Raw genomic sequence first — 24,931 nt, forward strand, 5'->3', positions numbered from 1 at the left:
GTTTTAAAATATTCAACGAACTATGTAACTAACAAATGGTAGGATAATCAAAAAGATTTGTAATCAAATGATAAGTAAATATAAAATTATAAGTATAAAGACAAAAATTTGTGTGAGACGGTCTTATGGGTCGTATTATGTGAGACGGATCTTTATTTGGATAATTCATGAAAAAATATTACTTTTTATGCTAAGAGTATTACTTTTTATTGTCAATATGGGTAGGGTTGACCCGTCTCACAGATTGTGATCCGTGAGACGGTCTCACATGAGACCTACTCAAGTATAAATAATAGAGTTATAATTTTTTTTGTGCTGACCGAAATACCCTATTATCATTTTCTTTTTTCCCCTTTTAAAAATTATAATTATAATTCAGAAATTACCTTTAAAATGGGGATAAATTTCCAAAATATATTTTATTTCTCAAAATAACACAAATTTTTATTATTGTTTTTAGCAAATATTTTATCAACCGTTCTTTCCTTTTTCGTTTATCATAAATGCTTGAATTATTTTTTAACCATATTTGTTTTTAGAATAATATTATGATTAAAATTAAAAACAAAAATTTTATGATATTTTAAAATAAAACAAATTTCTCGGGTGATCATATTTTAAAAAAAAATATTGCGTGATCGGGTCGGACAAACTGTAACACGTTATTGTCCAGTTAACGATCAGATCGGGTCTCCCGCTACTTGTATGGGAGAAGGGTGATCGTGGGCCTACCATAACGATAAAAGTAGCCCACGAACAGATCCAATTGTCCAGTTAGGCAACCATCAATGATTGACCCAATAACTTTTGTCCTTAACAGTTTATCAACCTGGACCAAACGGGCCGAGTGAAAGATATAATCAGCCCAAATCCTCAGTGACCCCAAATCTAATTTTTTCTTCCAACTTTGCCCCTAAGAATAGACCCAAAGTCAAAATCTCGGGCAGCAAATTTTTTCCCTCTACCCTCTCCCTGCAGCAAGCTTCTCATTTTTCCATATACATGGATATCAATTTACAATTCAACCCACAATAGTGCTGTTTGCTTTCAGATTTTCACGTTGTAAGTTCTTTCTCTCCTTCTCTTCCATGATCTAATCTCTTTCACCACTTGCACAGAATTAAAATCGATCCTAGATCTCTTTCACGACTTGTACATAATTAAAATCGATCCAGGATCTTACAAGAATTCGGTTTCAAGATCTACAGATTAGTTCGATTCGAGAATGCGGGTCAGCTAAGGGAGAACTAAACCCAATCGGGTCGGTGACCGAATTAACCGATTAGTTTTTAAAAAATTGTGATTTAACTTTAATTATATATGTAATTTTTTTTAACAGGACGCTTTACACAAATGCATAAAAACATAAAATCATATACATCACAAATGTATAAGTTTTATTTGAACACAATTAATACATATTATATCGATTTTAAAATTAAAAATTAAAATATTTATAAAAAATGATAAATAAAAAAATTATTGAATACTAATATTTATTATATTGGTTAATTCGGTTAACCGATTTCAAAATTTTGAAAACCGTATCCGAACCGAATTAACCGATATAACCGATATTTTTTTTTAATTTGAAAACCGAATTTCCGAAATAACCGAACCGAATTTCCGAATTGGCTCGGTTCGATCGGTTAATTCGGTTTAACCGAAATCTTGCTCACCCCTACCTGCAAGCCAACGGTTGACTTGAGAATTTATTGACTCAAGTTGAATAAATAATCTTTATTTTAATATAATTTAACTTTTTATGGTCTTATTTTACTTTATATGTATACTCATGCAATCAGCATAGATAAAGTCATTGATTATATTTTAATACAAATGAATCATAATTCGATGTTGAAACTCATTTGTAAACACTGTTATACTGCTATGCCGTATTTTTCGTTGCTTGATCTGTTCATAATTGTCCTGTCATTTAAATTTTTATTCTTACATTTTATTGTGGCAGGTAGGTTATTGGATGTAGTGTGCTGATGGTGATAATGGTGTTGTTGGAAGCATCCCCGAATATTGTGACATCTTCATGGCAAATCCTGTACCAAAGAAAGAGTGTAGGAGACATAGAATTTTTGTCCTATCATTATTTTTGGTTTAAATTTTTTTAAAAAATTTTTAAGCTTAATGAATGAAAATTAGGCGACGAAGTTGAAGAAAAACTTGATACGATAGCACCAGGGGACAAACCCTAGCTCCGAGCGCGTATAAGAGCTACCCGAAAATTTATAGACAACATGGTTTGCACTGTAGCGCTGATTTATTACTGCTCCAGTGCGTGGGATGCTGCCTGGAAAATTCCAGGTATATGGTTTCATAAATTATAAGATTTAATATGCAAGCATAGATATAAAACTCTCTATTATGATAAAAAAAAATCTCTATTATGATAAAACATGAACAATAACAAATAATCACCTCACAGTTTTTTCTCCGTATCAAATTAACAAGTTTTTTCCGAAAAAAGAAGAACTTGATTATCAGTCATTCATAATAAATGAAAAATTCTTTAATAATTTTCGAAAATCCTATTTTATATAAGATATGAAATATAAAAATAAAATAAACTATCGAGTTTAAATTTGTTGATATGTTTAACCAAATACATTCTTAAGTAAAATAACACAAATCCTTTAAAAAAAATTACATAAAACCCAAAAAAAAATGCTATCTAAAAGGATCGATCATTCTAATTTTTTATGAAAAGAATAATAGTTGAAGAATTTAATATATAAATTTGGTAATACTAATTTTTTTTTAAAAAAGATACTATAAATTTAATATTATTTAGAAGAAAAAAAAAGGGTAGTGGATGGAATTTAGAACGTGTGGCGTGCCAAAAAAGGAAAACTGGAAAAGAATAATAGAAAGAAACGACTAATTAAATTGGCGCAGACATAGAAAGACCCATGTGAGACGCAAGTGGATGATGACGTGGCGCACCTGAATTGGCCGAGAGTTGTTCGGTCGTACGGCAGGATAATGACGTGTAGCTAACATTGTACGGACATTTAATTTTTAAAACTACACACGCTGCTCTCTACTTGCCGGTCCACCACGTAGAATTGTCCCACCATCATTTATTATATCTATACTAGCAATAGCACATATGTTATAAGTATTAAAATTATAAAATGTGAAAATTCAAACACATTATATTGCACTGAATAAATGCTTTAAAATGACAATTTTTAATTTTTTTTCAAAAAAACAACTTTACAAAAAAGTAGCTATTATTTGGTGTTTTTGTTTTATTAATACTTTTTATATGTTTGTATACTACTCGTCCTTCACATTCGACCAAAGTGATTAATTTGAATTTACATTAATTTTAAAAAATAAGTCGTTTTCCTATATTCAGAGATGACAATAGAGGAAATTATGGTCAATAGACCTAATATGGGTTTTTTTAAAGAAATAAAAATAAAACACACATTTTATAATAGTCTGAAAAAATGATTAATATAACATAAGGTTAAATAATTGGTAATATATATTTAATAACATATATATATATATATGTATATATATCAAATATTTTGGTGCCTATTTCTCACAAGGCCAAAGCATCTATATCTCACTTTTGAACTAATACCCCCTAAAGAAATAATATAAATAATTCACATAAAGTTTTCCACTTGATCTTTGTGATACTCATATTATTTCATTTCCAATCTCTATATCTTGTCTATATTTAGTGCTTCTGCGCTGTGTTTACCAAAAGAAGAAAGGGATGAGGTTATAAGTCTTTCCTAAACCATCTGTTCCCACTGTTCCCATGGTTGAATCTTCGAAATCACTTCAAATCCATATGGAAAAGTTCAGCAACCGACACTTCCCATCATCATTTCTAGGAGGATTTGTATTCTAGGGTTTCTAAAATCACCTCACTTGACCCATCTAGTGTCTCCCTTTCCTTTTCCAGCTATAAATCTAGCAGATCTGAGAAACCCATGTAAACTTTTGTCTGTTCTTTGCTATTTTTGGAGCCAATCGACACGATACCCTTTCTATATTTAATATTTGGTATCCCACCTAGGTTTATGAATTTTTGCGGGAATTAATCTTTCGTTGTTTTCTTGGTGATTATTACCTCTATGCTCTAACACTTTACGGGTATCGGTTCGTATAGAGAAACCCATGAAAAATTTGTGAATCAACAACCCAAAATCACTTCCTATTTTTATATTCAAGTAATCGGTGTTCGCAAGCATATATATACATATATACACGGAAAATGGTGAGGGGAAAGACTCAAATGAAAAGGATCGAGAATGCGAGTAGCAGGCAAGTGACCTTCTCCAAGCGAAGGAGTGGGCTTTTGAAGAAGGCTTTCGAGCTCTCAGTTCTCTGTGATGCAGAAGTCGCACTTATAATCTTTTCACCTTCTGGTAGACTCTATGAATTTTCAAGTTCCAGGTATTATTGAACTTAAATCTCCCTTTATTTTTTTGTCGATATTGATTAATTATCGAGCTGCCTTTTTGCATAAGTTTCTGTAGAATCTTAATTAATGGACTTCATCACTTGGTACCTGCTTGGATGGAGTGGTACTAAAATCGTTGACCTTTTTTTCTTTCTTGAAAAAATAAGAAAGATTTTTCTGAAATGATTAAATTGATAATTTACATTCATCTCTGTGTGTTTTCTGTGGAGGGTTTGTTTATTTTTGTGAAATTAAAATAAATTTCCACTCTTTTCCAAATTTATATATGATATCAGTCTCCAATGTTTTTTTTCCACCTCCACAGATGTTTTCTACACATACAGTCTACTGGAGTATTCATGTCGCAAAATCCATGAAATGATTAATAATATTTTAGTCGTTTTCATGATTTCATGTTACTTAACATTTTGCCATGATTAAAAGGCCAAATGTGCTGGGGAAACTTTTTTTTTTTGTTGCTGGCTGACTAATTTTGACGCAGAAAAAAATAAAATTTCTCATTAAAGTTTTTATGGCCAGGTGAAAACATGCCCCATCAGCCTTCATGGGGACAGATTATAATTTAACTAAATTAGTAATTCTTTTTAGAATACTAAATTAGATATTTTAAGAATAGTGCAAGTGTGTGTGTGTGTGTGTATCTGTGCCTGCAGCATATATGTATACACGATTTATTAGTTTACATATGTACTTGTTCTGTAGTCTCATGTCATATAACGGGCTTAACTATGTGGATTTTAGATGTGTTGAAATCCCGTATTGTAATTTGTAAGTGAATATTCTCACGAGATCCCTTATCCTACACTAAAAGCAAACATTTCTGGGTAGATTTTAAAGTTAATATACAGGTACGATTAACTATATAAACTTTTGATATTTTCGTTCATATTAAGTTTCTTGAAAATATATATCCCAAAAGCTAGTTTTTTTTAACATAAATACTATTTGGTTGGAATGATGAGACGATGAATGATATATAGTAATATGGATAATGAATTCATATACATGGATGATACGATGATTTATAATTTAATAATTTCGACAACTTCAGTCAAACATTGAATTAAATAATGATGTATGATCAATTAATGTTATTTTCTGCTCCTAATAATATGTATGTATAAGCTGGAAAACGTAGAATATATCTCTGGATTGATATATATACATGCAAGTTAATCGGACTTTAAACCAAAAAGATCACCTAATTAAGACTAACTTCATCAAATATGTAGCCGAGATGTAAGGAATCAAACCTTTGAACTTCTTGATCCGACACCATGATGAAACAGCATATCCTAAAGCTCGAGTTTGTTAGAAACAATTCAATCAAGTGTTCAAAATTTTAACGAAGCTGGGCTAAGTTTGAGATTAAATCAAGAACTTCCACAAATTTGAATATTACAATATACTTTCTGTAATCATGAGTACTATATAAAATGTTGAAGAACTCTTATTACAAAGTTATTCTTCATAAATTATTCATCTTCGTGTTTATCTTTTGCTTATTAGATATCGAACTGTCTTTTTATGTCCAATATATACTATCAATCCGCACTGAAGTATATCCATGTGTGATCAATCATGTCTATTTGATATAAAGCATGTGTATTCGAATCTTGTTTAATCGTTTTTTAACGAGGACATTCACTTCATTCATTTCCTCCATGTATGAATAACTTTAATACAATTGCTTGTAATCTAAATTCAAGAGAAGTTATATATCTATTCCAAAAGACTATCGACATTATATTCGACAGTTAAAAATCGAAGGAAAATTAAGCAGCCTTACCTATGTTTTTTTAACTATTTAGTAACATGAATTATGTTTTAGGATTTGTTCTAAATATAATAAATCACAGAGAATCATAAAAAGGGGAAAAATATGCTATTATTATGATCCTCACAACAATTCGAAGAAGAAAAAGACCATAGCTTACAAGCCCTTGAGTAAAATCTAAATGTGCATTACACCTGGACTTTCATTTATTAATTCCCTGTGATTTCTCTTGGTATTCTATTTATTTTGCAACTGTTGGCAGTCAGATGAGCCACACAATTGAACGATATCAAAAGAATGCCAGGACCCTAGCCAACCAGAGAATAACTGAAGAAGTATACACGCAGGTAAGGATTCTTATTCATTTTTAGTTCTATCATATATGTTTAACCTTGTTCTTTCGGGGACATCCGATATATGTTTAAATCTTTGGTTGTATTTAGATTTGAGGAGGTACATTTGAAGGAAATATTTGAAATGACTATTCAATGATTTCAAAAAATAACTACTTGAGGGTTTGAAATCCAATATTATCAAATGAATTTATCCAAACAAACCAATGGATTTGAAATCATTAGTTTCAATTCTAAGCTTCCAAATACAACTTTAAAGAAAGGCAATAAAATGAGACCATTCTCCTTTCTTGTACTTTTGTAAAGTATGTTGAATCTTTCACTTGATATGGTCTAAATGTATATATTTTGGTCTAGTCACTTGGACGTTTTCACTTTTAATTTTTGTCCTGTTATCGGTCAATTCACCATCTTAGTCCGTTATCTTGTTCTTTTTCAATTTTGGTTTTTCCTCAAAATATGTTTTGTTTGTCATTAGCCTAAAATACTGATAGTTAGTGCAATCATGTCTTGGAGAAAAAAAAATTCTTAGCAAACTATACATGCATTATAACTACCGAAGACATAACATACACGAATTATAAATATCGCCCATGCATATATAATAAGAGGTGATTTGGACACTATATTACCTTCTGCCATTATCTAATCCTAAGCAGAAACTGAAAGATGAGGCGGCTGATTCGTATAAGAAGCTCGAGCTCCTTGAAGATGCTAAAAGGTATTCATGATGAGCCACTCGGCGGTTGTATAATTAAGTTCAACAAGTTGATGTTACCTCAGAATATTGCATAAATATTTACAGAACGCTCTTGGGAGAAAATATAGTTTCTTGTTCTATTGCCGAGTTAGTACAGGTGGAAGAACAGTTGGAAAAAAGTTTATGCAAAATCAGGGCTAGAAAGGTAACCTCGTTGATGTTTTTTGTATACAATCCTTCATCCGAAGTCATCTGTCTCCGTTGCACGTTTTTTTACCCTTTTTTAAGCATTCTGTATTTCTCTAATATGTCCGTAAGTGTCCTTGTTTAATGTATAATCTGAGCAAGTTAATGTACTCTACGATCCTTTTATGTTATATGTGAGTCAATTCGTTTTTTCGTTTCATCGATTATGTATTCGGCTATGGTAATCATCTAGTACATATATTATGTTATATACAACATTTATTTCTATAATGTGACATGCACAGATGATTCAACTTCCTCTGCATTTATATATCATCGTTTATTATATGTGTGTAATCTCGAATTCTAGTCATGATCTGAATGATTTTTTTTTTATTTTTTCAAATTTTTTTTGCCAGCATACTTTATTTCAAGAACAGATCCATCACCTAAAAGAGCAGGTATATATAAACTGAGTTCAAGGACAAGGAACAATTGATTTCTTGGTACCGTTTTACTAATGCCTAGTACCTTATTTGTTTGATGTCGCAGGAGGCGAAGCTAATGAAAGTAAACACCGATTTAAAGGAAAAGGTGGGTACTTAATTATTGAATTATTCTCTGGCTCCTTGTGCTATATCAAAGGGATAAACAAAATTATTTTGAAATGTCAAATTGAAAATATATATTATTTGAACGTAACAAAAATATAAAAATATTATCGTAGCAGTCCAAAAATGTCGAATATTTTTTACGGAGTTTTTGTGTTTGAAAGGAGGAGGAAATATATTAATGCTTTTATTATGTTTTAAATGATTATTATTTTTGTTTATTTTGAGTATTCTAATTTAAGCCTTATTTTATAAGCATATAAATGACACTGCCTGTTTAGAAAATTATAGCCGTGAGGGTTTTAGTTGTCGATGTAAAAGTATTATGAAGGGAATTTGGGCTTATTTCACGAGGAGGGTTTTAGCTTATTCAGGTAACATAGAGTCCCTATGCAATTTTACCTATTGTTTTTTAACTACAGTTGTCTTACATCGGTTGGATAAAATACCTGGGAGTTGTATATATGGTCTTGAACAATCCTCTCCTTGAGCTAGCTTTTGAGGTTGAGTTATGTCCAAATTTCAAACTTTACACTTACAAATTATTTGAACGTCCTAAATTTAGATCCACTTATTACTGATATGTTTAGAGTCATATTAACACTCCAGTGAAACGTGAGAAAATGAATCCTACATATTGTGAGATGAAATGATGAAATTTACATAAAATATGTATCAAGCTGTTAAATTCAGGCTAGAGGAATATAGTGTCAGGCGATCGAGCTTGAGTACACGACTTCACGATTGTCAAGTCTTTTAGAACTCAAATCGATTGAGTGGTGTTTTTCGCGGTTGAGTTTGAATCAATTAATCATTGAGCTATTCAAATCGAAATCAGTATATAATAGATATATACGATTCATATATATTTTTGTGTAGGACTAACGAGTGATTGAGGTTGACATCGACATGGTGTTTGCGTGTACAATTGATTATGATCGACTATGTTCTCTAATTTGTTGTTGTTTGTGTGATAGTGTGAGATGGTGGCGAGCATGATCCCCCTAAGCCAACCATTATCGCCAGATATGGAGGTGGAGACGGGGTTGTTCATCGGACCTCCGAAAACGAAGGCGAATCATGTTTAGATTTAAAGACTGTTAATTACATAAGGTTGTATATCTAACTTCTTCAACATGTTATATCACACGTTTATTTTTCTCTTTTACATGTCAAGTATAGAATTTAAGGTTTCTTTTAATGGGTTTTAATGATTTTTCATTTTAAAAAAACTACTATTGATTTGATGGCTTCACAAAGAGGATGAGTATATTGTCTCAGAATTTACAATATTGGACACAATTACAATCGAAAATAAATTAAATTGTTCGGGCTAAAATTGGACAATTTTGCAAGTCCAATTAAATTATACAAACTCAAGTAAATGATGTAAGCCTATTAAATGTGCCAGATAAATTTCCACGATTCAAATTAATTCAGATAAATCAGAGAGCGCGGAAAGATGAGAAGATCGTGAGAAGACAAAGTAAAGGATCATGGGAAAAAAAAAAAAGAGAGAAGATCATGGGTCATAGGAGAGTGGAGAGAATCGCCCATCATTCAGAAGAAGATGAGAAGATCGTGAGAAGACAAAGTAAAGGATCATGGGAAAAAAATGAGAAGATAATGGGTCATAGGAGAGTGGAGAGAATCGCCATTCATTAAGAAGAAAAGAGATCAGTTAATAAATACACACACAATCTCTTATAAAAATTCTAGCAAACTCTTTGCAGAGTTCTTATAGCTTTAGTTAATCTTTTTCATAGTTTGTATTCCAAATTTCAGTAGTTCGAGTCATTTTCTTTCATATTTCAGCAATGTTATTTAGTATTTGTCAATATTTTGTGAATTCCTATATTTTATTGAAAATACAGATCATTTTAGAAGTTTATCTCTCAATTTCTACTAGTGTTTATCTAGTTTTCTTTGTTTATTACGTCATATTTGTTTAGGAGATTAAATTTGGTTTCTACAATCGTTATGTTTTTAGAAATCGGATTTTTATCATTTTTACACAAATTGGTGCATTTTTACACTTCAAACACACGCAAATCGAAATATTGTGCAAACAAAAATATATAAATAATAAAAAGACAATTAAACTGACCAAGCACGAGGCTACACGAGAAATATGTTTTCGTGCTAATAATTCAATTAATGTCCGCCTTCCCACAAGCTCGACATAACAAAAATATTTTAAAAAAACTAGCACAACAGTCAACGCGTTGCGTTTTAAGTTTTTTGGGTCAAATTTTGTAACTAATTTGTGGAGTATAAGTGGTTTTATAATTTATCACGGAAATGATAGTGTCGACATTTATATATTACATAATGTGGACAAATATTCAGTCATATTAAAAAATAAAAAATTATGGTAAAAAATAAAAAATTATGGTAAAAAATAAAAATCTCAAACTCATAAAATATATTAAAATACTCATTTTTATAAAATGTTCTCTACTCAATTGTGTTCTTCACAAATTGAGAGACTTATTTATAGAATTTCTTTGGAAATAATCTAAAAATAAATACATCAATACATATATCACCACACGTTAATTTTCAATGTTTACAACTCTTGTTTTGAACATTCAATAATTTCAACTCTTTATTTTCAACACAATTCTTTATTTTCAACCAGTCATATATAATTTAACAATTAGCCAGACATACAATGTGCTAATTAACGTAGGGACTCAATGACAAGTTAACGATCGACCAACTTTTTGTCTTTATTCTGGAGATTCTTTATATATAGGGTGTGTTTGGTTGAGTGGATTAAATAAAGATAGATTAATAGTCAAATATATATCGTTAAAATTTTAAGATATTTTAATAATCATTTTGATCCGGTTTAAGATCCAATTTTATTAAAAATGATTTTACTAAGCAGCATTCTCCATAAATATGGTAAAGTCATCCTTTTACCCTAATGTTGCATCCAATTAATTAAAATGTAATTAATTGATTTAAGAATAAGGTCAGCTGAGTGCCTAATATATATATAGGGGTGCAAAATTCGAAAGGGGCCGTGGGAACAGTTTGTGTGAAATATATTTTGGCGTGGTTTAAAACTTTAACGTGTCGGCCAAATGCGACTAGTTATTTAACTCCAAGCAGCGAAACTCCAATACCACCACGCTGTTCAATGATTGTTATTTTTATAAATTTTAAACGAGTAAAACATGTGGAAAAAACGTATTTTTTTAAATAAAATTTTAAATGATTGTTATTTTTATAAATTTTAAATTTTATTTATTTAATCAAGATTTAGTGATATAAATTTTTTAAACAAAAACAGGCCTAAAGAGATCGAAATAATTTTTTCATAGATTTTTCCTATTTTTAGGACTAAGAGACGACACTTGATCTAACAATTACTGGCAAAAGTTTTCTTCCATTCAATTTATGATTTTGAAATTTATGTTTTTTATATCTTGAAAATTTATGTATTTATTCTTAAAATTTGTTTATTTATTGGTTATTTAATCTATTATGTAATTTAGTATAATTAAAATTATATTAAAAAATATATTTTTCCATAATTAATATCGTAGTAAACCCGCTTAAGCTTATAAAACTTAAAGCTTGGTATGATGTTTTGTCACACTTCGTGTTTTTTATAACCTTGATCAAAATACAAAATTCTCTCTATTTAATTTCAATGAGACATATTTGTATAACCATATAAATTATAGTTAACTGAATATGATATTCGTCTATTTACTATACTCATTGTACAGAGATGAGAAAATTATATTTTTGGTCAAGTAATTTACATTTTTTTCTATTTTCTGGTCTTGTTAATGATGGATTTGTATTTTTATTCTTGTAACTTGCATGTATTTTTAATTTTTGATTTTGTTACTGTGAATGTTAATTTTTAGTGATACAATGTCACGTCCCGAGATCAGGGTTAGTCTACTTCGAAAACACAGCAACACATCTACCGAAAAATCAGCCGCCTTAGAAAATTCATGCGCCTTATTGAACCATTGGATCGAGCTTAAACTTTTACAGTACATTCATAAGTACTTCAAATAAATTATGAATGATGGAGATCGAGCTTGTAAGTCGTTTTAATCTTCTTATGGACAAAAAATCATATGTATGTTGTTTATGTCTAAAATCTGAGCAATTTTCTTGTGAAAACTATAAACGAAAAACTAACTGTTGGATTTGGCTGAAATTTTGATATTTTAGGCAAAACATATGAAATCATATTCTGATGGTGGCGATCGGATTCTGAGCACCAGAGCGAAAGAAATAATTTTATGAACTTGGACAAAATTTTGATGATTGCAGCAGAATTTTGGAGAGCAAAATTTCAAAAATTCTAGGGGGAGTTTATGAATTTCAAAAATTTTGAGTGTATGAATGGTGTGAAATGTTGAATGGTATATGATGGTATTTATAGGGATGAGGTGAAAATCTTACTATAATTTGGACATGCTCATTCCATAAATTTCGAGATACTCCTTCCATAAATATTGAGATGCTTTATTGTTGAGAAAACTGACTTGTATGCATATTTCCTTCCAATTAAATTGATATGCTGCTTTAATTTCAAATTTACTGTACATCTTGCACTGGATTTCAAATTTCATGTAATTATTGGCTTGTAATTTTTTTTGAATACCTTGTATTATTTAATATTTTCGAATTTATTATATTTACAATAATATCATAATTCGAAAATAAATTCTTATACATGTCTATATTTAAAAATTACACTCCCAAAATTTTGGGTTCTCACATGTAACTTGTATGTTTTTTATTTTTGACTCTTCTGATCGAGAAACACGTGAAATTCGGTGAAAGAAAAGACAAAAAAATGGAAAAAAAAGCCACAAGGTACTGTACTTAAAAAAATTTGTGTGGCTCGAATAGAAAAGCGAAAGTTAATATTATTCCTAGAGATGTAAACGATCCAAACCAAATCTAACAGTATCAAACTTGAGTTTGACTTGGTTAAGTTTGTTTGAGACTAAAGCTCGAGTTCGAGTTCGAACTTCTATTATCAGACTCGAGCTCGGTTTGTTTTGAAATTAATAAGCTCGAGAAAACCTCGACCTCGGCTCATTAAAGCTCGTTTATCATGTTAATCAAACCGATCTCGAGCTTGATTCAATAAAAGCTCGTTTACCATGTTTAACAAGTCTGGCTTGAGCTCAGCTCGTTTTTTAGCTCATAAAACATAAAATTGAGCTCGAGTTTGAGCTTGATTCGATCTTGTTAAAAATTAAATATATCTATGGTCTAATTTTAAATCACACATAAAAATATAAATTCATTCATAAATAACCAAAACGACAAAAATAACAACAACAAAAAAACATAAACTCTATATATTATTGAACATCCCAAAATAATATATCTAGCATCCAGATGACAAATATTCGTCATACACTGATATCACTATATATATAACATTACAATAATTTCACACTTTTAATACTTCAATTCTTTCGATTGACATTAGTACTAATAATTTTATTTGTGAACTTAAAAAATGAGCCAAGTTCAAGCTTATGAGTCACCTAAACGAGTCGAGCTCGAGCTTACGAGCTACCTAAACAAGCTGAGCTCGAGTTCGAGCTCGAGATCCTATTATCGAACATGTTTATGAGCTCACGAGTCGAATATTCATAAACTTGAGCTTGATTTGATTAATTTTTCGAGCTCGAAATCGAGCTCAAGTTTGGTTTGATTTGATCTGATTAATAAACAAATTCAAACGAACTTTTTATCAAGCCGACCTATTCGATTTAATTCATTTATATCCCTAATTATTCCCAAGGGATACACGTCTTTTTGAAAGATATATAAATCGGGTCGGTGGTCATATTTGGCACAGTTGGCGAAAGTTAATCGCATGCATTTTTTAAGGGAACGTTTCAGGCTTCCAAACAAAGCGATCGAGAAAAAGAAGAAACCAAAGAAAAGTTATTCAACCAATATATATATATATACATATATCAGTCTCTTCTTCTTACTTGCACCAAAACTCTGAGAAATATAGAATATATAAAGAAACGGAGATCATCCCTCCTCTGAAATGGGAACTTTAGCTGCTGCTGCTTCAGTGTTTCAAACAAAGCTGGAAACCTCTTCCTTTCTTCACGGAACAAGAAGAGGAACCAAGAAGAAACAGCCCATTGTCCCTGTAAGACTGTAACAAGTTTGGGTGTTATATTTTGTCCTGCATTTTTGTTGAAATTAATTTTTCTTCTTCTTCTTCTTTGATTTCATCAGATAGCTAGATTAATTGGGCCAGCTATATTTGAAGAATCAAAGCTCAAAGTTTTGTTCTTAGGGGATGACGAAGAGGAGACTAATCCAAGAAAACTTCCAAGAACTTACACGCTCACGCACAGTGATATCACCTCCAAGCTCACTCTGGCCATTTCTCATACAGTAAATAATTCCCAGGTTAACTTTTTTCTTGGTCAAATGAATTAAAAACCCAAAAAAGTAATGCTAAGGTTCTGAGCCGAAATTAGGTTGACTAGTTTGGAAACATGAATGTGTCTTTTTTATAATATTTATTAATTAAGTTCGTGTTATTTTTGATTCATTGATTACGAAAATAAACACAGATAGGATTTTGGTAATTGATAATGTGCAGTTGCAAGGATGGTACAATAGATTTCAGAGGGACGAAGTGGTGGCGGAATGGAAGAAAATAAAAGGGAAGATGTCCCTTCACGTACATTGTCACATTAGTGGTGACCACCTTTGGTTAAATCTTTGTGCTGGACTCAGATATTACATCTTCTCCAAAGAACTCCCTGTGGTAAGATCTAATTAATCTCGGCTCTTGAGGGTAGTTTTGGTATTTAACATCCCAAGAACCCCATGCAAATTTCAATAAAAACATTATGATATTTCACAATATAAGTATTTTTTGGGAAAATTGTAAATTTGGACTTTCATGTTTGTCTATTTCCGATTTTTATCATCCATTTGTCGAATTTTAGTTTTAGTGTGTTATCTTTTCTATGTTCTTTGACGTCTAGTTTCATGTAAGAATAACCAACATTTCAAAACAAATTGCCAAAATCGACAAAAAAATTGAAAGATAAATGATTAAAACTCAATTCTGTCACATAACAGACCAAATCCATAAAACGTATTTCGCTTATTATTCTTTCAAAGAAGATATCGATTGAGAGTGATCAATTCTTGTATCATCCATCGTCGACATTTCCATGTTGTATCGTATGATCGAGCCATCGAATTATCTAGATCTCACATGATCCAATCATTCCAACAACGTTGTTATTATTAATTTTTTATAAACAGTTTTGGCTAACAAAATTCAAATAATTGAATAGGTGTTGAAGGCCTTTGCCTGTGGAGACGAAAAGTTGTTCAACAGCTACCCGGAACTACAAGACTCGTTGGTTTGGGTCTACTTCCATTCCAACATCTCACGGTTCCACAAAATGGAATGTTGGGGCCCACTTAAAGGAAGTTGGGCTGCATGTGGTGGGCTCATTGAGCCACACAGAGAGAAGAAAACTTCACTTACTCCACAAATATGCGTAGAGAAATGCACATGCTGTTTCCCAGGGATGAGCCAAATCCATTGGGCCCAAAATTAGTGAAATTCATTCTTTTTAATAAAATTAATAATGATTTAATGCGTAGATGTCATTTGAGTGAAATTCAATCGAAGGATTTGATTTAGAGAGAGAGAGTGTTTGATTTGGGAAGTGATTTGGGAAGACTCATCTAGGAATATGAACGGACTAGAATGTACTAGTTTCAATCTTTGATTAATAACAGATTTGAACGGATTCAGAGGATTAGAATATTTTTTTAAGAAAAATTGTGTATCTAAATAAATTAGTATAAGTTTCAAGTCAATTTTTAGTTTATTTATCAATTATATTGATATGAAATTGGTCTTTGACTAATTACGAAATAGACTCAAACAGACTGATTAACCATACGTACAACCATCCAAGTCCATCTCGAAACAAGCCGATACCAATACATTTTGTTTATATATTCCAAGTAAAAAATTCGAATTAATTAAATAAAACACGATATCGCTGATCTTGCATTATACTGAAGATTATACAATTTTGATGAAAAGATATTACAATTTTGAGGAAACAAATTACAATTTTTTTTTGGATACAATATATAATTTTTTAAAAAAAATATAGGGAAAAAAACAAGGCAAATACTTGTGTGAGACGGTCTCACGGGTCGTATTTGTGCGACGGATCTCTTATTTGGTCCATCTATGAAAAAAAATACTATTTTTTATGCTAAGAATACTACTTTTTATTGTGAATATGGATAGGATTAATCCGTCTCACAGATTATGATCCGTGAGACGGTCTCACATGAGACCCACTCAAAAAACAATAGACTGATTGGAGGCAAAATTGCAAATATCTGCATCCTCGTCGGTGGTAATTGATCACATGTCTTGAATTATTATCGTAATCAGAGAATTCTTGACCCTACAACAAACTATCGGCCCCCGCGTCGTCGATTCAGTTTTTTTGTCTTTACGCTATGGAAAAAAGAGTCACGAGCATGATTTTTGATTTTTCGATAAGATGGAATCCACGTAAAAACAAGCAAACTACCACTGCAATTGTAATAACAACGTGGTCGAATTGTTATTTTGCGCTTTAATCGGAATCAAAATAAAATCAATATAGGAGCAAAAATAAGATTTCTCATTAGAAAAATAATAAAATGATTATTGATAAATTGGAAAGGACTCGGATCATTCTTAGACTCGGACGGAAAAATAAAACTTAAACGAGTCAAATTCCAATTTGCTGCAAAGGTTAGAGCATGTGTAAAATTTAGACAGTGTACTGTCACCCAACTAGGTACTTTAGCCCGACCAGAGTCCTCTAGCATGGACATAGCCTCTCACCTGGATATGGTACTTTAGCCCGACCAAGGTCCTCCAGCCGACCAGGGTCCTCCAGCCTAGCCAGGGTCCTCTCACTTGACCAGGGTCCTCTCGTCCGGACAGGGTTCAGGTCACCCGACCAATATGAGTCACCATACATCATTAGCATGATAATCAGTGTCCATGACAAAACCCGAACAGTATGAGTCGCCATGTCTACTGACAGATGACGGGGCATTGGCAGCTGACAGATGACATGTCATGGGCAGCTGTCATGTGATAGGGTATGAGCAGTTGTCATATCAAGAACAGTGTACATGCACTGTAATCGAGGTCATCTTCTCCGTTATAAACATTAGGTTTGCTCATTTGAGAAACATCACAATCTACTGCATTCAATAAATTATCTCTCTACTTGGTGAACCTTGTACTGACTTGAGCGTCGAAGTGACTACATCGGAAACCTCTCTGGCATCCCACTGAGAGTATCTTGTTGAGTGTGTGCAGATTGTCTGACCCGAGGTCATTCCACCAAGGTGGGCAGAGCAAGCCAGATCACCCGAACAGACCAGGCCAGAGCACCCGGGGTCATCCCATCAAGTCGGGCAGATCAGGCCAGAGCAGCCGGCCAAACAAAGACAGATCACACGGACAAACCAGGACAAACCACCCGAAAGATCAGGACAAACCATCCGAGAGACCAGGCCACCCGGGATCATTCCATCAGGCTAGGTCATCACTCAAGCTCACCCAATCTATCCGGGATCATCAATTATCTGTGGTACAATGAAGCAGGCGGACGTTTTGGAGAACTGAGAAGCTATGGAGCATCAAATGAACTCCTACTTGCTGTACAATTTATCATCATTCAAGAAATGTATGCAATACATATTTACTACTAACTTTCTAAATTGTGAGAGAAGTCATCAGAGTGTCCAGCTGCATCACCTTTGCGAACCCGAGCCACGAGTTGTGCTTCTTCTCACTGAGTTGCACAAGACCAATCGAATGCTTCTGCATAGATGCAGCATCAAAGGTTATCAAATCTGCATTCTCCCGAGAGACGATGCTCCAATTTCAGTGCTCTGCAGAAGAGAAGGCTTTGAGTTTGCTCCACATACACAAAGCTACATGCAAAACGTGTTTGAGTGCAAAAATTCGAAAAATGGACGATCTATCAAGCCATAAGGCCCATAACCATCACCCGTCCCCATGGTAATTCAAAAACAGTAATATTTGGTTGCTTTTTGGGAAAATAAATGTTTTATTTTCGAAAACCGAAAACAAACCATTTGCAGTTCATTAGTAGGCAAGGTCCAAGAATTTGGTGATTTATTTCATGCAGCCGCTGCTGAAAATAAACGGTTGTTATTAGATCAATATGTTTTTTTTTTAAAAAAACTATAGATCATGCTTTTAGATCAACACCTTTTTATGTCATACATTATCAGACAAGTAGAAACAGTGTTGGAGGCAGGAGGATTTACTAAAACTTGAGCAGCAGCTTAAATAATTTTTCATAATTGAAACATGACAACAGTAAGATTAAATTACAGCAATACAAAACTAACATACTGTGAAATACAAGTACTTGCCAGAGATTTGGGAAGGGAACACGTTCCAGAATCTAAGTGTTTCATCTCCTGCTCCAGTCACAATAGTTTGCAAAAACCTCCACAAACAAAAATGATTAACGTATCTGTTATTTAAAAGCAGCATTATGAATTATAAACTAGTATTTCAGTCTTGTCTACAAAGCTTTCCACCCGGACATATGGCAAGGTAAAGTACCCGGTATGTATGGTCTGTAAGAGTTGCCAACTGCATTGGCCAACAAATACAAACCAAACTTCAATGATCGAAACAAGCAAAAAAAAGGCGAAAAATCAAATCATCAGTCCGGTTTTTTCCACATCAAAGTAGTTTATGTACCTTCGACATAATAGGATATCTCCACGCTATATTTGGTTCTGAGAGTATCCGTGGGTGCTCACACGTTCATTGACATTCTTCGATCACACAAGATTGCATACCTGCAACTGTTATATTTCAATTATGGGAACCTTAAAAACCCCAAAACTTCAAATTTTAAGTACTTCACACAAACTTATTTTTCAAAATATCCTTAAATTTTTAAATAACCATAAATTTTCTCCATTAGAACATGTTACACGAGATATGTAGTAAAATAGTTGGTGAAGTTTAATTTGCTTAATCACAAACATCATACAATATTCGATCCAACGTAGAGTAAACAAATAACAAAACGAACAACGAAATGTTTGAACTCAGTCTCTGACATTCCTTCCATCAACAAAGCAAAATCAAAGTTTTGAGAAAGATCCAACATAGCCCCCTTCAATAACAAGAACAAGACTTGCCATTACAGCATCATCACAAGCTAGCTAAAGGATTTTACTTAAAAAACCCAGCAGATAACAAGCAAAAGATGTATATTGTGTCATCCACAAACTTAAAAAGATAAAAAATGAAGGACAAGCAGTTTACCTGGCTTCCAGTATATATCCACATGACTAAATTGCGAATTTGTAATTGTGTTCCAAAAATGAATGCATCGATCAGCAGTGCCAACTCCAGAAGCAAGGATTCCATGAATATGGGGCGACCATGTATTGCTTTTACGGCAGCAGTGTGTTCAGAGAGTATTTTAGCACCGGCTGAGCTGAATGATGGTTCCATATGAAGAGCTAAACAAGATAAAGGCACAAACATTAATCTGAATACACACTATCTAAAAATTGTAATCAGAAATATTTAAATGAAATAAACTAACTTACCCTATTATCGTTTCCACCAGATGCTAATTCACGGTTGTCACTAGACCACTTAAATCCACAGACCTAAAACATTTGTGATTGATTGCCATAAGAACTATGATCCAAATAATGTGTGAATCCAAAAACAAAATGAAGGCTAGCTTTATAAAGGCCTGACCTCAGAGTTACGCCCAATTAGCTTGCTAACATAATTATTCTGAGCTATTACATCACGCTGAAGAATACTCTTGTCCCGGCTTCCTGAAGATGAAAGAGATGAACTCCAGGCAAGAGCACCAACACGAAACTTGTGTCTCTCCGTACTTCTTATTCTCTTGCAACAAGAGGCATCCCAGAAATGTATGGAAACGGAAACTACAGGACCATGGGAGCACAAAAATATGATGAGAAAACAAGATTCTAGTAAGTGATATAGTTCCATGAACCGGTTCAAGGAAACTGAAATCATTTTCCAGGGGATAAAGTGTACAGCCTAAGCGAAATCAAAAGTGAGTTTTTGTTTGCTTATAATCACAAAAATCAAAAATAATTGGGAAACTCTGGTTTCACAAACACTATTATGTCAAAGGAACTTAAAAAATGTACAAAGAAAAGGTTACAGAATGAGATGCCAACCATGTCCTATGAACTAATGCAACAGCTTAGTCAAAAATGGAAAGCAAACCGGTATTTTCCACTGTTAGTTCCGACAGCAAGATGCGTACCGTGATATGCCCAGCCAACGAACACATACTCTCATTAAGTCCCAAGTCACACAACTTCACTACCTGCATAACCATTGGAAAAAGCATATTTCATCATCTCAAGAGATTTATAACAGCATAAAGAGATTGAGAGAACAAAGTCCAACCTTGCAGCTAGAAGCATGCCATAGATAAACACAGTTTCCCAACCCGACGGCCAACACATTTTGCGAAGACCAGTCCACAAGGTTCAGATAAATATCATCTTGTAGTGCTGGTGCATCCAAAACCTAAGCCAAACACAATAAAAACCCATTATTTTTAGCGTTTCAAGTGCACACTCACTCATTCAAAACAAGAGAAAACCACACACAGGAACACGTAAATTTGTCAAATTTCACTCCAAAACGGAAAAAAGTTTGGTAAACAATCAAAACTACAAAATTCATCTTGTATTGCAGGTGCATCAAAAACCTATGCCAAACACAATAAAACCCATTATTTTTAAGCATTTTAAGAGCACAGGCGTTCAAAACAAGAGAAAACCACACACAGGAACACATAATCTGGACAAATTTAACCCCAAACGGGAAAACAGTTTTGTAGACATAATCAAAACTACAAAATTGACGTACCGAAGCTAAATTCAACCTAAAATACATAATGAGCAAACCATCGAGAAACAGTACTAATCAATGACACAGGAACAAAACCATAAATTTATATAGCTGGCATTTAATAATAATAATAATAATAATAATAATAATAATTTATGATTAATCAATATTAACCTTCTTTTAATCATAATTTTTAGCAGAATTATGGAATAAAAATTTAATTTGGAGTTAGAGTCATATCAGAAAAACATTTTATGTCATTACATACGATAAAGTTAGTGCTAAACATTCCCAAAGTAATATTATAAATATTTGCCAACTTTGTAAAACTAGTACTTTTGCCTTCCCTCCCCAAATCAAGGAAGGATACCTTTAAAAAGAATAATTTAAAATCCATTCATCATAGAAAATATTTTGTGAAATAATTTCATGGATCGACTATATATTTGTGGTGAAATGTAAAAAATTTCATGAGTCAAATTCAATTGAAAATCTTATAAAATTGATCGTTGAGATTGACTTTTCCCAATTCTCAAATAAAAGAATAAATTACTCCAACTTACTCCAACATAAACACTTGTCTATGTAAATAAACTTGTTGTAAAGAAAAGTATTATTTATATTAAAATTTAATTTGATTTTTAATTAATCAAAATATTATATATCTCTAATAAAAAATATTACTTATCCAAATTTATATATGCTGACATGGAAAACCTGTCATAATTTACTAGTGAATTTCAAATGTCTTCCATATTTGTATTATCTATCTATTATTATTATTAAGAATCTCGTAAGAAAGACAAAAAATTGGTCTGTTTTTTGTTTTCCAATTGTCCTTATTTGATATCAAAATTACATTTTTGTTTTTATTTTTTTTAATTTCAAAAAGTATTTTTGTTTCTTTTTTTTTTTAATTACGACGATTCAAATAACAGTTTATTTTCTCGATAATTTGTCAAATTTCACTTTAGTCCGTAGATAATTATAAAAAAATTGTATACACGTACCACGTGTGCAAAGTAGCTGGTTATAAAAAATGATCTTATTACTGGATATTTTGTTGTAGTGTCCTAAGGTCAGATCCATCAGCTCCAAGTGAGCACGTGGATCCCATGGCCACAAAATCAACGGGAGTTGATGATGCAACAAATGTCTCCTTATTTTGTGATATGAGATAAGGTGTCAAGTTTGAAATAAAATAAAATAATTTGAACAAATTAATTTAATTTAGGATAAAGAATGAAAAAAAAACATTACAAAAACAATTCAATTTAATGACGGTTTTCAAAAAGTTATCACTAAATTTAATAAAGGTTTTTGAATATTGTAGCTAAAAAGTTGTCGCTGAATTTAATTTATGCTACCCCGACAAGAATAGTTAACAAAGTTCAAAGGGGAAACAATCCATTTCCAAGATATTTCCGATCTTTAGTTCAATTATATTACATAATTTTCTTTGCTGAATGGCATGTCTTAGTTAAAAATAATCTATGTCCTCTAATAGATAAATATTATCTATGTCAATACATTTCATAGAAAAGACATGCTAGCTACATGTATATCACGAAAAATAAAACAAAATCCATGATCAATGGAAGTTGACATTACAGCCATAAGTCATTCCAACTTGCCAGTTAGCAGGTGCAACGTTGTATGCGATAATAGTTTCATGGTTAGTGTAAGAAGTAATCTTGAAAGAAAGAGCTTGGCCTCCAAGAGTTGCGAATGCTTGGTATGAAGCTCCAAAGTTATGGCTCATGCTTATCCACCCTGTCTTGCTCCCCTTCACCCACAAGCTTTAGTGCCTTAATCTTTTGGTGTTGTATGATACTGCCAAATTAACTTGAAAATTTGATATATTTATATTAAAATTAGGGTTAGGGGGGTTGAATATTGAGAATACAAACCACCTTCGTGAACTTCACGAACGTGTATTAATAAATAAATTTATTCTATGTGCATAATATAAAAATGTATTGATATCCCCCAAAACTAGTCAATAATTCGATGAATCCAATATTGAAACGTGCGTGCAGTATTTTGGGGGTAGGCCAAACATTTTCTCTCTTCAATTTAATTAATTTTTATTATTATTTAAATGTGAAATTTCTTAGAGCTCAACCCATGATCCAAAGCCCAGCCCATTTAACATTGCATAGTCTTTTGTTTTCAAATAATCATAATAATAAATAAAAAATAAAAACAAAACGTGAACATCTCTCCGTCTTCGAAAGCTGCATTTTTTTCTTCAACAAAATTCAAAACTTCGTTCGTCGATTGTGATCGCTCCGCTTGCCTAAAAATTAAATTAAATGCATATTTGAGAAGCCATCGATGTCAGCTTTCTATTGATACCTATTTTGCAAGAAAAATCGCGAATCCAAGCCACGACAGCCGCCTATTTTCGCGGGAAAGTCAGGAGAAAACCTTGGTTTAAGTAGTTCGAAGCTTGAATTCAAAACTTAGAACAAGATTTGAAACTTTCAAAGGTATAATTCAGATTTTAGGGTTTCAAATTTTAGGTATTTTAATTCATTTGAGCTCCAACAATTAATATATATTGTATTATTTATTTTAGGTGATATATCGGAGCTAATTGGAGGTATTAACAAAATTTCAGAATTTATTTTGACATAATTTCGAAAATTCAGAATTTTATAATTAGGTTTTCGAATTTTAATATTCAATAATTAGATATTTAGATGCTATAGAATTGTCGTATATTAATGTTAGAAATTTTAAAGCCTAAATTATGGACTTTTGGAATTTTAGGCTAAATTGTCAAATATTGAAAAAAATAAATGGAGCTTGATATGAAATGTATTATTTGCCACATGATCAGATTTTTCGAGAAATCCTTAAAATATTTCAGTGGTAAATTAGGTGTTCAGTTGAGGTATGTATGAACTGTTTCATTATGACGTTTATAATGATATGGAATACCATTAAGTATTTTGGTAATGAGTTGTGGCGTGCTTTATGTGCTTCTGTGAATAACGTGATTGCATTTACGCATTTATTTGAGTTGATACTATTAGTGCATAGCATTTCAAGCCTTGACTCCGTTGAATGATATCATTATTGATCTGTTGAGCTGTTGAGTTATCTAAGAAGCGAGTGATAGGATTAGATATCTCCTGACATCTCATCAATGGAGTTATTGATAGGATTAACGCAATCCTAATTACTGCACAAGGACTAATCGGGTTTGTACCGGACCCTCGGTGCTATGTGCATGGATGAGCGGCGGCTTGATGTTTCATTGCTGCATTCCTGGCACGGGTGCCCACTGTTCCTATTGCTGATGCGTTTCATTTGGACTCCGTTTTACTGACACACATTGTATTTCATTGCATTACATTTTACTTGATTTTATTTCATGTCAGTTATATTTGTCATAATTTTACTGGTTCCTCGTACTGGGGTCCGAAAATCAAAATTTTTAATCGCTTTCGCTATTTACATTAACGAATCCTGATTGTTTGGTGTCCAATATTGACAAGTATAACGGTCTTTCCAAGAACAGTCATTACATCCTTATCAACTATATGGTGTGTTTCATCAGCCGATGCACAACAAAGAACTAATGCTTCGCTGTTTGATGCAAGGTCAAGAATGTTAATTCACCACATATATGAAACATGGGGATTCATTATATTCCTTGATTTATATGATATGCGGCAGCCAAACTGCTTCGAGCATTTTAGCAGCACTCGAACCGATACTGCCGAGTCCCATAATCGTTTCCACTCACTATAGATGTATTACGAGTTCACATTTATTAAATCGCAATATAAGTTATCCCACTATTTTCTAATGGTCATTTATGTCATATCCAATGAAGTACACTGTGC

General features: G+C 32.3%; 2 protein-coding genes and 1 pseudogene across 3 annotated transcripts; 2 read left to right on the top strand and 1 right to left on the bottom strand.

The window, feature by feature from the left end:
- Positions 1–3,588: 3,588 nt before the first annotated feature.
- On the top strand, positions 3,589–9,290 carry LOC140834596 (agamous-like MADS-box protein AGL19). 2 transcript variants are annotated; one of them, XM_073199601.1, is made up of 7 exons: positions 3,589–4,434; positions 6,502–6,586; positions 7,249–7,313; positions 7,398–7,497; positions 7,898–7,939; positions 8,031–8,072; positions 9,067–9,290. In XM_073199601.1, exons 1-7 carry the CDS (start codon positions 4,253–4,255, stop codon positions 9,175–9,177), a joined length of 627 nt encoding a protein of 208 aa, XP_073055702.1. In that variant the 5' UTR covers positions 3,589–4,252; the 3' UTR covers positions 9,178–9,290. The 2 variants fall into 2 exon arrangements, with proteins under 2 accessions (XP_073055702.1, XP_073055703.1); XM_073199602.1 differs by having other exon boundaries at positions 3,593–4,434; positions 7,252–7,313.
- A 4,662-nt stretch (positions 9,291–13,952) lies between these two features.
- LOC140833534 (protein STAY-GREEN homolog, chloroplastic-like) lies at positions 13,953–15,891 on the top strand. Its single transcript, XM_073197866.1, has 4 exons — positions 13,953–14,255; positions 14,345–14,521; positions 14,718–14,885; positions 15,427–15,891. Exons 1-4 carry the CDS (start codon positions 14,148–14,150, stop codon positions 15,694–15,696), a joined length of 723 nt encoding a protein of 240 aa, XP_073053967.1. The 5' UTR covers positions 13,953–14,147; the 3' UTR covers positions 15,697–15,891.
- Positions 15,892–17,825: 1,934 nt separating this feature from the next.
- Positions 17,826–20,195, bottom strand: LOC140835502 (B-type cell cycle switch protein ccs52A-like; annotated as a pseudogene).
- Positions 20,196–24,931: the final 4,736 nt, after the last annotated feature.

Source organism: Primulina eburnea, chromosome 6, assembly GCF_022965805.1.
Source record: "Primulina eburnea isolate SZY01 chromosome 6, ASM2296580v1, whole genome shotgun sequence".
Taxonomy (NCBI): domain Eukaryota; kingdom Viridiplantae; phylum Streptophyta; class Magnoliopsida; order Lamiales; family Gesneriaceae; genus Primulina; species Primulina eburnea.